Below are 17,446 nucleotides of genomic sequence, written 5' to 3'. Positions count from 1 at the left end.
TGTAAAGATAATTTGCAAAGTAAAAACTGCAAATAAAAATAAAAATTTTAATCAGAAACATGCAGAACAAATAATGAGTAAAGAAGACTCTAAACTAAGCAAACAATTAAAACCAGCCATCTACAGGTGCACTAAGTTTTCAAAACTCAAACAGAGTATAGAGCTACTTTAACCCGTACATTTTTTTTCAGCATGTATTTTCTGCATTTTACACAGTTGCAAGCTGTAGTTCTTTATTACCTTGATAGCAAAGAGATTCAGGGGTCAGTTATATTATCTGCGTTGACCTTTGCGTCTACGACAGAGTAACAGCAAAGGTCAGTAGGGATAATGTCTTTGCGCAGGATGCCTGCTTCATTTCGATAACGACACCCAGAAGGATGGCTAATGTTCCATTTGGGTCTCAGTGTAGCTGGTAAATCTAGTTTACTGCACGGCCCACGTGCGCGCACACACACACACACACAAACACACACAAAACTTTATTTTAGGTCGGCTTTTCCGTGGGCAGTGACAGCATTATTTAAGACAAACATAAACAAGTCTGCTGAGCACAGGCCTAATGGTTACAGTGGCTCATAAGCCTGTCATTCACACACACACACACACACACACACACACACACACACACACACACAGAGGTCAGTACTTGGTGTACAGCGCTAGCTCCTGGCCTATCAACCAGATTACGTTTCCTCACAAGTGTGAAAGATACACAGATGTATTTTTATCATGCACACCAAAGCAGAGTACGTGGGTGATAAAGATGGTAAAATATGAGCGATGGTTAGTGTGTGTGTGTGTGTGTGTGTGGGAGACAGAAAGTGTGTGTGTCCAGTGCTAACAGCTTGTCTAAATCTGCCTCCTCCCTGCTGACACTCCAACGCACACAGAGGGGAATGAATTAGTAATAGGCCTTAGAGACAAAATAACTCCGTGCAACACCTCGCTGTACTGCATGTGTGTGTGTGCCAGTATAGAGTAGGTGTGAAACTTCTTTTCTGTTTACTTATTTGTGTGTAGCATTGAAGCTAGACTGTCAAACTTTTTCATGAGGATGTGTGTGTGAGGCATCTCTCTCCCTGTTGTGAGAGTGGGCACAGTCAAAGTATCACTCCTGTGTTTTCTCTGTGTCAGCTGGAAGAGGCGTGGAGAGTTTCAACCCTCGCTGTTTTCCTCAGTCTCTCTTCCTCTGTCAGAGTTTAATATTAGAGAAGGTCAATGGGTGCGTTTTGTCGCTGACGACAGTAATGATGCATGTTCATCCCTGTGCGCACTGGCCACAGGTGTTGCTGGTAAAACTGGTGCTGTGTGAACATATTCTTCTGCACTGGTTCCACCTGCTTACCTACCTGCAGCAGTGGAAGGAGTACTCAGATTTACTACTAAACTTACTTACTACTAAAAGTAGTTATATCACAGTTGGAATACTCTGTTACAGGTACAGTTCCTGCATTGTTAATACTGAAGTATTAGCATCAAAATATACTTCATGTACTGAAAGTAAAAGTACTTAAAATGCAAAATGGCCCATTTTATAATAGTATAAGCTCTATCTATCTATATATCTATCTCTGTTTATATGTCTGTCTGTCACAGAGTCATGAAACCTTACAGGTGGACAGTTGCGATCAAAATGATGAATGGTCTAAATGGGTATATGTCTGTATTTTGCTGCTGCATCTATGTCTTAACCTATTAAGAGTTAACTTACATTACTTATTAAAATAAAAAAAACTATAAATATTTGTTTGATTGCATTGTTGGAGGGAGATCTAAGAATTTCATTGCCACAGTGACTGCTTCACTGCCATATCTGCACATATGACAATAATGGATCTGAATTTGGATCTAACACCACAGAATGTTAAGTTTTAAGCCCTTTGGGTCCAAATCATCTGTCTGTTATGGTGTTTTATAGATATTCAGACCTCTGAAGTCAGTCGTTTCCGAATTTTTTTTCTGTCGTGACCTCGTTTATAAGCCTGAAAAAGTTTCATTTCCAAGTTGAATTTGATTTAAATAACATCATCAGGAACACATACTGCATTTCGCACACGTTTCTCATTAGGTGCTTGGTTTCAGACATCTGAATGCTGCCTTCAGCTCCAATTTTTTTTTAGTTTCGACTAGGTCTGGTGTTGTTCTCACGGACAGCTGTTTCCTCAGTTGGAAAATGAGCCAATCAGACATTACTAGGCAGAATTAAGACCGGAGACTCCATCTGTTGGTGGTTTCGCTTCTGTCATGCAATTAAAAAACTTTGTTTTAGACACAAACAACACAAGGAGAGAGCAAGATTCCTTGTATTTTGGATGTGAAGTGTTTTTCTTGATGAGAATCACCTGTTTAGCATTTTTCCTGTCAAAAGTTTGTACATCTTGTATTTAACATGCTGCTTTACTGTTTACCTATCTTAGCCCGAATGATTAAGGTGTATTCAACCTAAGTTGAGCTCAAGACAGACATTTTTCATTTGCTTTATCGTCTTTATGTCTGTCTCACTCTTGTGAATGGAATATCTCAAGAACGGCATGAGGACATTTCTTAAAATTTGGCACAAATGTTCTCTTGGACTTAACGCTAAACTAATTAGATTTTGGTTGTCATAGGTCGTAGGTCACTGTGACCTTATCTGTCTCATTCTCGTGAATGTGATATCTCAAGAATACCATGAGGGATATTTTGTTTTATCAAATTTGGCACAAACGTCCACTTTCAGTTAAGGATTAACCAGTTGGTGGTTAAAGGTCAAAGGTCAAGGTCACTGTCACCTCTTTTGTTGATTCTCGTGAACGCAGTCTCGCAAGAAGACCTCAAGGGAATTTCTTCGGTTTTGGCACAAACATCTACCAAGACTGAACTGATTATAATTTGGTGATTGAAGGTCAAGGTCACTGTGACGTCACAAAACATGTTTTTGGCAGTAACTTAGGAATTCATGTGCTAGTTATGACACCATTTCACCCATATGTGTCATAGGATAAAATGAAGTGATAACATTTTATATCTAAAAAGTCAAAAGTCAACTTCAATGTGACATCATAATGTTCTGCAAAACACTTTTTTGGCCGTTACTCAACGTCTTATCTCAGGAACAAAAGAGGAGATATTTGTTTGGATACAGAATTGGCGACACCAATATCGAGTTCCCATCTAGAAACTGTGCTGATTGTATAGGTTTTCTTTCCTTCTGAGGGGAAGATGTGTGTGAAGCATCCATGTGTTCACAGATTTGCATGTAAACTTTAACTGCAACTTGACTGATGTGCGGTGGCATACAACTGGGAAGTGGTAATTGTACTTTAATCCAATATTCACTGATGTTTAAATTCAAAATAAATTACTATAAAACAAAAATGATGCACTCTTTTTACAAGAGTGAAGCTGTTTAGCTCACATTATTGTGAATGAGCATGTTGGCTCTGTGGGGACCGAACCTGTGATCTTCAACTTGACATTCACGCTCACACTTTCTCTCTATATGAACCATCGAGTCACTGCAATTCATTTCTCTCCAGAACCATCTTTTCCTTTTCCTCAAAAGGACTGTGGAGAATGAGTTTTTTTTCTTCCCTAAATCTGCCCAGTGATGCCCAGAGGCTTGTGTCTCCTCCATCCAATCCCTCCATCTCCCTTCCCTTTCATGTCACCGCGGTTACATAAGGGAGGAAGGGAAAAGTAGTGACATCTCTGCTGGGGAGGACGTGAGTCCGCTCTGTGTGTGTATATATGTGTGTGTATGTGTGTGTACAGCTGCTGCACAACTTTTTATCAAGAATTAATTGTTAACCTCAAAGGAAACAAGTGTTCCCCCGAAGACTCCTCTGTTTCTTGTATCTGTCAAAACAGTTTGTGCTGTCAGCTCGCAGGTTTAAAAGTGTGTTGAGGTCAGAAAATTCCTCAGACACCATGACTGCACTGTAAAATATTTGACCAAAATTTACGATAAATAACTGTACAATAAATTGCACGTTTACAATAATTTTACTGGCCACCAGTTGCATTACTTTCACAGTAAGTCACTGTATTGTGTTGTAGTAATTTATTGTGAAATGTTTAGTCATCCTCCTGAAAACAATTAACAGTGTGTGAATGCACAAGCAAAACACTGATATAGCTGTTTTAAAAACAGCAACAATAACCTTTACTTTATCCTTTTACACCTCATTACAGAATCCAACCTGTACTATCTGCCCAAACTATCCACATATTTTAATTTTGTATTCAGTTAGTAATTGTACCATTTTCTTGAGATGGATTCTCTTTCAAGAAGCAGAGCAAGCAATTTATTTTTATTTTTTGTTTTTGACCAAAAATATATTTGTGATTAATCTTAGATAATATTCCTCAGTGGCACTTTGTCACTTATTTAAATATTGCTATCAGCAATGCGGGCTTTGGGGTTAAATTCCCTCAGGAGGTACTTTTATTTAATGCAAACAGTCATCAAACAGCTCTCGCCTGATAGTGATTTTTTTTTATATCTCAATTAGTCAAATTATTCCTTTTTATCAGCTATTGTTTTCTGACAGGATGATTTAACTTCTCCCTCCCTGATCACTAGTGACTAACTTTTTTTAGTGCCTACAGTCAACACTGAGACCGAAATTTAGTTTTTGGTTCACATGGGGCTGAGGGAACATCAGTTTTAGGAAAAGCACTGAGGGAGCATGGAGTTGAGAGTGGGGTTTAAGGATTAGTTTGATCTGTGTCGATTCAATGACCAATGATACATTTGATTTGATCAATGAGTAAAAACTTAAACAGGAAGATAATGACAATCAGCTAAAAGAGAGACAATGAGGATAATGCTATCTATTTGGTAATGAATCTTTAGTGTGGAAATATTTTGGATTTCAGAGAAAATAAGGGTCAACAGACAGAGCACATGTCATAGGCTATTTATAGAACGCCGTCATGGGATTAACTACCAAGTACCTGCCTGGACAGGCATGCTAATTTCTGTTAGCAACATTAGCTGCTCTGTTTCAACAAAGTTAGACTGAAAAAAGTGAACGCAGGCTGAAATTCAACAGTGCTGTTCTGTCGGGAGATGCAGTGACTTTAACCAGCGGTGAGTAAGAAAAAAATGGTAATAAATGATACACGTAGGCCTAAACTATTAAGCAAAACTCTGTTAGCCATTAGGCTAATTTAAGCAATGTGAAAGTGCCTTGGCTAGTCGGTAAACACTTACAGTTAGCCTATTATTGAACTCAATTGTATAGTTTTGTTAAATGGTTATGTTGTTTGTGTTAAACGTTTAATGTTTAATGACTGCTGGAAGACCTTTGCCTTCAAAGCTTTAATTAAAATAGCCTTGCCGTTTTCGAAAAAAGATGATAGTTTGGGTTCAAATGAAAACATCAAGGCTAATTGACAGAAAGGTTCACTTATTCCTTGTGCTCCTACTGCTCCCCTTAGAGCCATTAGGCTTCATTTACTTATGTCTCAAGAGAACCAAACCCGACCTTTTTAAACTAAACTTTCAACAGAATTTTATAAATATTTGCCATGTTACTTTATTGTCCACTCCCCTCTTGTTTTCTTACATCATTGTTGGTGTAAAACTTCATACTATTATCCTATTTTCTACCAGTTAAATCCTCAAAAGCAGCATATTCCTCCAGAAACTGCTCCTTGATTGGCACATCGTGGCTGCTGTACTTTGAATTTTCACTCCTCTGAAGTGACAGGCTTTCTTCTTTTATGGTCTTGTGTCAGGTGACAGGTTGTCTTCCTCTCATGCCGTAGCTGTCATGGCTGATGAAGAGGCATACTGTTGAGGTAGTGACGTGGAGCTGTGCAACACAAAGTTCGCAGTCCTGTCATTTAATTTTGTTTTACCAGTCACGCTATGGTCCTGCTGAGAACCAGCTTTGTGGAGTTTCCTTTTGGTTTCTGATGGCACTGCAGCAGTGACGGTGTGTTTTTGACTTGAGCCTGAATCCTGTGAGGCTTCCAGTCTGTGAAAAACCCTGTTAGATAGATAAGGACTCTTTGCTGTGTTGATGTGTAGTGAGAACAGTGAGAAATTCTTTGCACACAGTCAATCCCCCCCCCCCCCCAAAAAAAAACAGTGTCTCAAATGTACGACAGTAGCAAAAGTCCCTCTCCCTCTCCCTCTCTCTCTCTCTTTCTTGGTCATGTATTTACAGTAATTTGTGCTACCGTTTTAGAAGCTCCTGAGGCTTGTGTGACTTTCGCATGAATGACCTAACTCTCACAAATACGCATGCACACTGTCATCCACACAAGATCGTTACATTTTTTTAAAAGTCCCAGGTCTTAATGATAAACGCGAAATTATAGGCCTATATCGCCAACACTCGCCAACTCAGACCAAAACAATATAGTTAAATAGCACTAAGAGGAAATATTTTTAATGGGATGAACAGTTCATTTAGGTTCTTATTTTAACTATAACTAGAAAGAAACCTTTTTAGTTTATGTTAAAAACTACTGTAAAGTGTAAAAAATACCTTTGGAGATTTGACTTTGGGAAGTTTGGTGCCCCCAATCTATGTGACACACAGCTGAAACACACTGTAACACATATTCAAGGTTTTTAAAAGTACACGGTTAGGTTTAGACAACTATTACATTAAGAAACTTTGCTTAAAACAAGTAAGTTTGTTATGTAAAGTAAGGTTAATTGAGACAACACTGACTTTTGGTTTAACACAGGACACAAACTGAAGTTTCCTGGATGAAAGTCTGATTTTGTTTGACCCATCCACTCTTTAGACGTCCGTTGCTTTCAGCATCAAGTATTGCTGCGGATGGGTTTACATTGGAGTTAATTGAAAGGCCAGTTCATCTTCTCAACATGCTATAGAGTGCTTTTGGCTTCAAACTTACACAGCGAGGGGCACAAGAGGGCATCAGTAATTGAAGAACTTGGAATGAGAACAGTCTGCATCAGCTTTCACCATTTTTATGTAGCTGTAGAAAACCTAAGGTGCTTTGCTTTTACGAAGGCTGGAACATTTTTATTTTTTTCAGTTCCCTGTTTACTTAGTTCGCTTTGAGTGATCTTAATAGTGCATCCTTCTCTTTTTTTATTGTAAACAATGAGAGATAGAAAGGTTTTGAAAAGATGTTCCCAGTGAGCACTCAACCCCACATCACATGTCTCAGACATCTCTCAGTGGCATTAGTATTTCTCATTTTCTCCCAAGGGCTGCAAAGGTTAGGAAACGTGTACTCCAGTAGCCACAATCAAGGTGCGACCATTAAAAAAAAACATAACACTGACCTTTTTGTTATTTGACCCATTAGTCTCTGAACACAGTGAAAAGATTTTTACATAATCTGACCTCTGCATGGAATTTATTTTATTACACAATCACCCAGAGTTATTCAAATTGCTGAAGCACAGGCTTGCATCTGAGAGAAGGTCTTTTGTGCATGCTAAAAAAGTCAAACAACCAAACTCCCAAAAAGTAATTTACACTGCAACCTTCTGGTTACAATTCAGCATCTTTGAAAAGTTTCAAAATGATGCACACATGCAACATGAATCGTGCAACAAATAATGTCTGTAGTCACTTTTTGGGATAAAGCTGTACCCAAGTATACCTTCCTAAAATCTATGGAAGCCCATTTCCACCAATGTGATAAAAAAAAGATCCTGTAAGTCATCATAAGGAGAAACTTTAAGTACCTCGATTTAAAGCTTTCTCTAAATAATGACTTTGTGCCGTTTGTCATTATTTCAGATAATTTAATTATTATTTTGAGACACTTTAAGTCATTATTTTGAGATATTTAATCATTTTTTGAGATAACTGAGTCATTATTTCCAGAAAGTTTCTCATTGTGATGATTAACAGGATCTCCTTTTTCTCATTGCATGGCTTTTTTTCAGGTAAATGTATTAACTGAAAGCTAATCATTTAATATTTCAAATACACAGATCTGGTCTTGAAAAATGATTTGTATTTAAGTTACTTAAACTCCTTTAAGTACAACAGTTTGCTATTTTATGCCTATATTTTTGTCAATATGTGTCAGTATATGTCATGTATTTTGTAAGTTATTTTACATGTAGGATGTCAAGAAACAGTCACAACGACTCCAGTTAAGTATGCGCAAAAGTTTGCTCCCCTGCCTAAAATACTGCAGACTGAAAACTGAGGAGAAAATAACGAGTATAATCTACTGGGTGAGCCTGAGCTTCAAACTCAAGTTCCCTAATGGGATATTTAGCTTGCAGCAAGGCTCACAACACAATACATACATCCAGTAAACACAGATTAGCTTCAGAAAGAAACAATGCCACAGAAAGCGCAGCAGACGTACTTAAGGCTCCACATAAAAAAAGTAAAGTAGCATTGGCTCCATGGTGAGAATATATGTCTTTTCTACAGTACGTTATAAATCATGCATGATTGCCTTTGTTCTCTTCTCTGCAGCTGATGCTAACCGACGTGCAACTCTGTATCATAAACAGTAGCTCTCTCTGCTGGGAGACGATTGTGTGAAAGCAGCTTAGGAAGATGAAGCCAGTAGCTGCGAGGGTGAAATTGTGATTCCATACAGTACGGCGGGTTCTGTGAGAAGAGACGGCTGCTTCAGAGCAAACAAGACGTGATAGTGCCGGTGGATTCGGTGCAGAATAACTGTCTGTACGTCTGTCTGTTGGGAACTGAGAGCTCTTAAATTTTAACCATTTCTTCCAACTGCAAATCAAGTTTCTGCATGTACCCATCAGAGATCCTTTCCACACACACACAGAGTCTTCAGAGGTTTTGGTTTTAAGCTGAGGATCTCAACCAAAGCAGTTCACTGAGTTGGTGCGTCACTGTCTTACTCAGGAACACTCTGACAAAGTGTCATTTCTGTTAGGAGAATATGTTTCAGGTAAAGTGGAGATCACCCTTTATATTGTCAGATTTTAAGAATTGTTTTACATATACAGTTCCCTATGGATGTTGCTTGGAGCCCAAAACAGGCTGTTCTTGAGAACATTTACATGAATATTAGCATCCTGCTTATTAAATCTTATTTGGCACATTAGATTAAGGTGCAACATACTGTTGTGGGCACATGTGTGTCCTTATAGTGACTGAGTAACCTCAACAGTTGAGGCTTAACACCATAGGTGTAGATTTTGTGTGGAAACATTGGGATACGTCCTATCTGATATAAACATGAAGTAGCACATTTATTGTCACAAATTAAAGACACCATAAATTGATGCAGAATTCCCCAGAAAGCAGGAACATTTAATGTATGTTTCTGCAAAACATGGACCTGTGACCTATGTAGATTTCCTACATATGTGATAGTTCAGATGTAAATGTGGCTCCATTAGAGCTGAGTTTCGACTTTGCAAGCAGCTTTTTAAAACCCATACTTAAGTTTATTGTAAGGCAGCACCCTCTTGTGACCATGATAAGAGGAGGAAGTGACATAAAATGCTGCAAAGTCTGTATAATATTGAAAAGCCCAAAGGTGGTAGGGTCAAACAAATACAGGACTTTCATCCAGGACACAGGTGTCCATGCCCAGAGGTCAAGGTTGGCTTCTTTTATCAACAGTGTAGCCCTGTATGCTGGCATGTGAAGCATTCTACAGTAATGACATTGTATTGAACATGTCTTAAGGGATGTATGTTAGTTGTAAGTTAGAGATGAAATTAGTTTTTTCCTAAACCTAACCAGGTAGTTTTGTTACCCAAACTTTACCACTTAGTTCTGGAGTGCAACTGCAACCATTTCATGACATTAAGGATGTATTACAAACAGCAGCTGTTAGAATGATAATATATGTTGTTTTGGGGCTGGACATATCAGACATTGAATCAGAAAGTCAATGGAAATCGATCTGAAATTGGTCAGGTTAGAACTAATCCTAACTGTCCATGCATTTGTTGCCTAATCCTAAACTACACGTGCGTTTGTTGACGTCCTGGCATTGTTTGCCATGTGCTGTTGTTGCCTTAACATAACCATGTGCAGTGTAATCCCACCATGTGCTTGTGTTGACATCACAATAGTGGCATCACGGAGCATAAAGAGCATACTCAGAAGGACACGTAGAGCATAATATGTAGCAGCAGAAGTCTACTGCAAAGCGGCATCATTAGAACTAATGATAAATTATCGTTTCAGTGACTTTGCTGTCACAGAAAGTTTCTTTTAAAAGCCTCGACAGCTCAGTTGGACACTGCCTGCTGTCACATTTGGGATTTCCTGTGTTTGTTAGTCATGTTTTATCAGCTGCTGGATGTGTCAAATTATTTCATCACCGCTGATTCAAAGCAACGCCTCATTCATGTCGACGTTGAATGGCCATTTGCGATCGCTCGTAGTGATTTGTTTTGATTGTCTGTTTGTGTTGAAGGTTTGATAGTGACAAGGGCAGACATTTGCGTCCCCCCCCTTTTTTTCCAGCCTTCTTCTCTTCTTCTCTTTACTCAAATCAACCTCCTTTCTGTCTTCATCCCTCCGCTCTCCTCCCATTAAATGTCATCCATCTTTCCCTCCTCCTCCCACTCTTGTTCTTCTTTCTCTCCCTAATGCCACAATCACAATTTGTCTCTTTTTTCTCACATACCTCCCTGCCCTAATCCCTCCTTCTCCTCCTCCTCCCTCCCTTCCTATCTTCTCCCATGACTGTCCCTCTATCTTCCTCCTTTTCTCTCCTAATTAAGCGCTCCCTCTCTCCGTTCCCCTCCAAATCTGTTCTCTACCTCTCTTCCTGTCCATTCTTCCCTCGTTTTCTGCCTAATCCCTGTTTCTTTTTCTCCGTCCCTCCTTCCTTTCTTCCTCAGTCCTTGTTCTCCCTGACAACACACTGCCGTTATGTAATCTGCGTCTCTGGGTATTAGTTATGCAAATTCATACATTTTTATTTACGTGTGGTTTTCACTCTGTCTCCCTCTTTCTCCTCGCTCCATCCCCTCTTTTCTCCCCTTTTACCCCTCTATTTTCCAATTTCTTTTCTCATCTTGCTCCTCATCATTCTTCTCTTTTATACTCCTCATATTCCCCCTTTTCTCCTTTCTCTTCACCTCTCACCCTCCTTTCCCTTCCTCTTTCATCTCTTTTCTACCCCCTTCACCCCATCCACCTTCATCTCTCCCTCTTGCCTGTCACCTCTTCTTCTCTTTCTCTCCTCCTTTTCCTTCCTCCCAATAATCTTATTTCCCGTCCTTATTTCACTTCCTCTCTCTCCTCCCCTCCACTCTCCCTTCATCCATCACTTCCTCTCAACATTTTTTCCCCCTCCCTCCCTCTCTCCCTCTCTCCTCCCTCCGTCTCCTCCAGCCACCAGCGGTCTAGAGGCGGAGAGCGGCAGGCGCGGCGGCAGCAGCAGCAGCCACGGCGACGGCAACCACAGCAGCAGCAGCGGCGGAGGAGGAGGCAGCAGCAGCAGCGGCGGTGCGGCCCACTTCAGGTCTCCATGGCAACAGAGCGTGAACGTGTTCGGCTCGTGGAGCAGGCCGGAGTGTGTCGAGGAGCTGCACCAGCAGGCGCAGCTCAACCTCCAGAGCCTGCTGCAAGGTAAGGATGGATGGAGAGGGAAACGAGGGGGGATTGGATGGATAGATGGATGGATGGGTGGAAGTAGCGTGTGTGTGTGTGTGTGTGTGTGTGTGTGTGTGTGTGTGTGTGTGTGTGTGTGTGTGTGTGGGCGAGAGTGTGTGTGCTGTGTTTTGAGTGGGTGGGAAAGGCGTGGAGGCAAAAGCGGAGGCGGGTGGGAAAGTGTTTACATGTGTGTGTGGCATTGGACTGGGTTGATATGGGTGTGTGTCGGTACCCTCTAAGGCGTATGTGTGTGTGTGTTTAAGCATTCAGATAAGCTTTGTGAGAGGGCGTGTGTGTTCAATTTCCCTTGCTATCATGTGTTTATATTGTACTGAAGGGTGTGTGTGTGTGTGCATAGAAACACTGGTGATAGTGTGTATTGGATTCACCTTGCAGCGTTGTTATTTAAGGTAGTATCTGTGATTTTCTGCATGTGTTTTGGATGGGATGAACACTCTTGATATAATTGTGTGTATATGTGTATGACTCTTGGTGTTTTTTTTGTGCGTGTGTGTGTTTGTACAAGGAGGCATTCAAAGACGTCTGTTTACATTTAAGTTGGTAGTCAGAGGTTGTAACACTGCCTTGTTTTTGGTTTTTAAGGTGGAACGCTGTCATTCTCAGCCTGTAGTCAGTGGGGTTCAACCCGTGTGTGCGCGAGCGCAAATTAGCACTCAAGGGAACTAGGGTGTCCATTTGTTCTCAGGTATTACTGTATCTCTAGTGGCCTCTCTCTTTCTCTCTCTCTCTCTCTCTCTCTTTCTCTCTCTGTGTGACTCATGCTGTCTCGCCCTTTGCCCGGCTCTTCCATTAAAACGATCACTGTTGCGTTTTAGCTGAATGAATAAGGGGGGGGCTGAACGGCAACTTTGAACAAACACCTGAGGGAATGGATGAAAAAAAGTCTCCACATAATACATTTCATGGCTCATGTGTTTACATCGATTCTGAAGATATTTCAGATCTCTTCACAGTTTAAGGCTGATTTTATTTTTCTTCCATGAAACAACCAAAACCAACAAAAAGTATTACACCTTCCCTTAATACTTTCTGAATTCCCTATCCTCTGGCATTCAGCGCCGAGCCCACTGACGCCCACTGACGCCCACTGATAATGTAAATCTCAAATGAAAAGGGTCACAGTTATATACTGTAGGTCATTTCTACAAAGTTTAATTAATTCCCTAAGAAAGCTGGGCATCTTAGTTTGTAACAAACATTATTCAAACAGAGGCAAATAGTGCATTTGTTAGGGTCTATTTTCAGCTGCGCATTAATACTCAATTGAAGCTCCAGGCAGTATTGAGAGTACTGAGAAAGTGTATTGCACGTGAGTCTGACTCAAAAACAAATGACAGCTGCCTTCAGATGGATTTGATATTTTTTTTTTGTTTTTGCACAATGTGCAAAGTGTTATTGACTTATTACAATGTACACAAGAAATTTGTTTTCAGTCAAAAAGTCATGTAGATGATAGCCGGGTACATAGCTTCCTTTAGTCACCGTCCCGTATGCTGTGGCTGGTACTGTAACTGTTCACCCAACATGCGAGACGGCTACTTTTGTGATAACACAAAAAGCTTCTTCACACAAATCTGCCCTCTCTGTATTTGTTGACATGATAACATTTAGAGAAGTGACTGAAGAGCAGATTCCACTTTTTCAGTGTATTCCTGCCATGCAGCTGGGTAGATAACCAGCTGTCTGTCAAGCTGACGTCTTGTCATAGAACTAAATTAAAGGAGATGAATAATTGAGCAGACTTTAAGTGTCTGGACTGTCTATGATGAAACTCATAATTAAAGTAGTTGTTTGTACACTACTTTATGACTCTGTGCAATAACTTGTATTTGTATTATGTGCGTGGCATAAGCATTGTAGCCTTGAATGTAGACAATCATGTCTTGGACTTGGAAGAAAGTTGATTGGTTTTTTCTAAGCTATTCTGTCCATAGGTAGGGCCATTTTAATTATTTTCTGATGTTTGTAATTGACTTGTTTTACTTTATTGATTTTGCACTATTTTAAGATGTATTTATTTTATTTTATTTTATTTTATTTTATTTGTTTTAGTTAACCATTGTCAGTCATTGAGTGTTCCTGAGTTAGATAGCTAAATTTTATCAGCAGTCCCTTGGCAGGCAAATCCATAATTTGTTGTTGTTACGTTATTGTTTTTGTGTTTGACCCCAAGAGGACTACTTGCTTCCTCTGCATAGTTCACCTTGACTCATCTCACTTTTGGTACCAGGTCCTTTTCTCTATTTTGTTTCCACTGCGATGGTACCCTGTCAGTATAGGTGTGATTCTCAGCTGATTGCTATAGCATAGCATAGCATTGTGTGTAACTATTGTAACATCATCTTCAATGCAGCACTTGCTGGATCCTTTTGTCTTCAAAAAACAGAGGGACGGCTGCACTTTATGAATTTTATGACTTAGTGCACATAGTGTATGTAGTGTGTAGCATAGTTTTGTGGCCTCACATTTTTAGAAATCAGGGAAAAGTGACTAAATATAATTGTGGTCATTATTTACAGTTGCTTGGCTATTTAAAAATGGTCCTGTATCGTGGTGGTTATGAATTTCTATGACCAGTGAGTGGTCTGAGGTGTTTTGACTCCACTTTCTGTAATCAGCTTGTTTGGAACCTCGACCAAGGTGGTACCAAAAAAAAAAAAGTACAAGGTACTATCCATACGTTTTGCTGATGTATAACCAAAAAAGAGTGATTTGAGCAGAATAGAGCCGTGCCATTCCATGCAGTGGAAAAGCATCATTTGTGCAAGCTAATGTTTACGGACCTTATCTTATGCCTAACACAAAGTGGCACACAGTGCAGTGTAACTGTCATTGCTAGTTCCGCACTGATGCAGCTGTCATTTTCACGGCCAGCACCCACGTTGTGTAAGTAACAAATGTGCTTGTGCCCATCTGTGCGCCCATGGGCGTACAAGTCTTAAAATGAGGTTCGGTCAGGCGCATTGTAAGCACAGTGCTATTTTGAGGCAGCATAAGGTGATTGCTCCATTAACCAACAAAAAATGGGTCAAAAGTCTAATGACTAATTACATACTCTGAAATGTAAACATAGCAGAGAGCAGAGCAGAGCTGCAGGGCTGTCTAACCCCCCATTAGGGGGAATTTTATGCATGAGGAGTAGCATAACTTGATTATTTCAGAAGCCAAAAGTTTAGTGTCAAGCTTATAACTTCAGTTTTTAGTTTTGTTGCTTAAAAGGCCTGCGATATTTGCAGTCGTGACGTCATTGCTTTGACTGCATTAATCTCAGCAGAAAACCACTTGCTTCTTCAATTTGCTGCATCTGCCATGTAAACAAAAGTGTGCTAGCACCAGGCACACCTGGCATTTTATAGGGAATGCAAAACGACAGTCTAATTGGTTGAATTAATGTTGAGCCCAAACACAACTATGATTAATTAATGGACTTAATAAAACCCCTTTACTCCTTGCACCTTACTTTGCGCCAAAATGATTTGCAGTTTAACAAGCAAAAGTGGAGTTGGACACACCCCACATGCACTTATGCCATGCACCTTAGATCATGCTCTATAGATTTTAAATATACTTTATACTAGGTGTTTAAACCCTACTGGTTTTGGAGTGATATTACATTCTCTCCCTCTATGTTTATGTATAGTGTTTAGCAATAGCTCATATAGTACAGTATGTCCCCTCCTACATACGTCTCTGTCTCTTTTCCTTTTGCTCCACTGCCTTGTCTTTATACTCTGGGTGTCTCTCTCGCTCTCTCTCTCTGTGTGTGTGTGTGTGTGTGTGTGTGTGTGTGTGTGTGTGTGTGTGTATTAAGCCAGTTATTGTCTCAGACGGGCTGGCATCTTGTGTATGATGAAAATAAGATGGATGAATGCAGTCGTGGGTGGACAACAGCAGCAAGTGTGTGTGTGTGTGTGTGTGTGTGTGTGTGTGTGTGTGTGTGTGTGTGTGTGTGTGTGTGTGTGACAGAGAGAGAGAGTAACAAAATATGTGTGGCCATTCATCTTTTTTGTCGCTTGTGTTCATTTTATGTCACTTTGCTTTTATGTGTTCAACGCTGCCCGTGTGTTTTGTTGTGCTTCCCACTGTCGCGAACAGCACGTCCATGTGTATGCTCCTGTGTATGTTTTCAGTTTGTATACCAGTGTCCGTTTGTGTTCTGTTTGTCCATCTGCTTGTGTGTGCGTGTGTTATATAACACCAAAGCAACCAGCTGTACTCTCTCTCCGGCCATCCTCACCATCACTCTCCCACTGGCCTCGGCTCAGTAAAATATTCATACTCTTTCCCGCTCCTCAACACTCTGCCCTCCATATTTATGAAGCTGGCTGTCGTCCTCCGGTGTTAGACGGATCTGCTGCGTTTTCTGCCGAGATTCAGCTCCCCCCGGCAGCGAGATTTGTGTGAGATTTATTTCACTGTTGCTGCTAAGTGGGCAACAGTGAAATCCGGCCAGTGTTGCCTCTCATCATCAACATCACCACCACACAACGATTAGCATACAGGGTTTTCATGTGAGGGACTGGTTTGTGTCTTTTTTATTCCTGATTGGATTACACAAATTTACTTTAACGAGCTAATTCAATTCAATATGCAAGACTTCAATTATAATTAGTCCCGTTCTGATTTTGACCACTTACATTCAACAAGTCCTCCAAACTAAATGCTAAAATATGTTGTTTCTCATTGCCTTCAAAAATCTTCCAAAACACTGTAAAACGTTTCACATGGTCAGTCACAGCTATGGTTAAGTATGGTTAGGTTTAGGCACAAAAAAAAAACTGTAACATATGTTAGTGTTGTTTATCTTATCATCTTTTGTTTTTATTGTCTTTTTTAATTTTTTAAATTTTATTTTAGTTTTTTATTTATTTATTTTTTGTTTTATTTTTTTTCCTCTTTTTGCATAAAGGAACATAGTAGCATTATCATACTACTGATAATATGTATTGAAAACCAAATAAATAGGTATAAAAAAAAAAGACCAGTATCTTATTAGGGTCAAGGAAACTTAATCATCATGACCAAGACACTAACTACTTGGTTAAGGTTTGGGAAAGATTATGGTTTTGGTTTTGAACGCCTAACATTATTTTGGACATTGAAGATCCTTCTCCGGTTAAAGGAGCAGTTTGGATTTTTTATTTTTTTTTTTAGGTTAGGTTGTGTAAGGTAGTTATTTGTAGTGAGTGAATTATCTTGTAGTTGGCAATGGCCACGCCCCCAGTTTGGAGAACCAGAGTACCAACACAGAATCTAAGCAATGCACTACTGTGGATGATGGGGCAACAGCAAAAAGGTAAAAAAGGGTTTAAGCAGACACCGTATTTAGGGTATTTCCACTGCTTTACCTCGCCATCAGACAGCGATTTCTATTTGGGAACTGAAGCTGTAATGTTGCTCTATTTATAACCAGAGTCCATTGAGAATAGCAGTAATTTAATGTCGTTAAACACTGGAGCTGCTGGTCTACCACTACCTTGATCAGTTAGTTTTGATGGTGTTATTGTGTAAATTTTGCATTTTAAGCGGTTGATTCGGTTTCACCAATAACACAAACTAACTAACTGATCGAGTCAGTGGTAAACCGATAGCTCCTGTGAATAGTGGGCTAGAATTATCATTGTTTTTGTCAGTGGAGTCTGGTGGCTTTGGCGAGAGTATTGCTGGCGAAGTGAAGCTATTTATGGCTTCCCCGTGGGAATGGGTTGTCTGACAGTAACATAAAGCATTGAAAACTTTCTAAATATAGCATGCACTTAAACTGATATTGTTTTTTTTAGGTGGCTAAAATATGTCATGCTGCTGCCCTTATTCAAAGCAGTAGCTTACAGTGCTTAGCATCATTGGCACTTCTCCTGCCTGCTTCTCAAAAATATGTCATATTT

The 17,446-nt window shown here is 39.9% G+C and overlaps 1 protein-coding gene across 1 annotated transcript in view; it reads left to right on the top strand.

Moving 5' to 3' along the window:
• The window catches only part of nhsl2 (NHS-like 2), a 153,084-nt gene that overhangs the window by 92,296 nt on the left and 43,342 nt on the right, over positions 1 to 17,446 (top strand). Inside the window, 1 exon segment of the mRNA XM_042512606.1 lies at positions 11,280 to 11,516. Within this exon segment, the coding sequence (XP_042368540.1) occupies positions 11,280 to 11,516 (237 nt within the window).

The sequence above is a fragment of the Plectropomus leopardus genome, chromosome 23, assembly GCF_008729295.1.
Source record: "Plectropomus leopardus isolate mb chromosome 23, YSFRI_Pleo_2.0, whole genome shotgun sequence".
NCBI lineage: Eukaryota > Metazoa > Chordata > Actinopteri > Perciformes > Serranidae > Plectropomus > Plectropomus leopardus.
The sequence above is the reverse complement of the archived record's forward strand: the minus strand, read 5'-3'. Positions and strand labels throughout refer to the sequence as shown.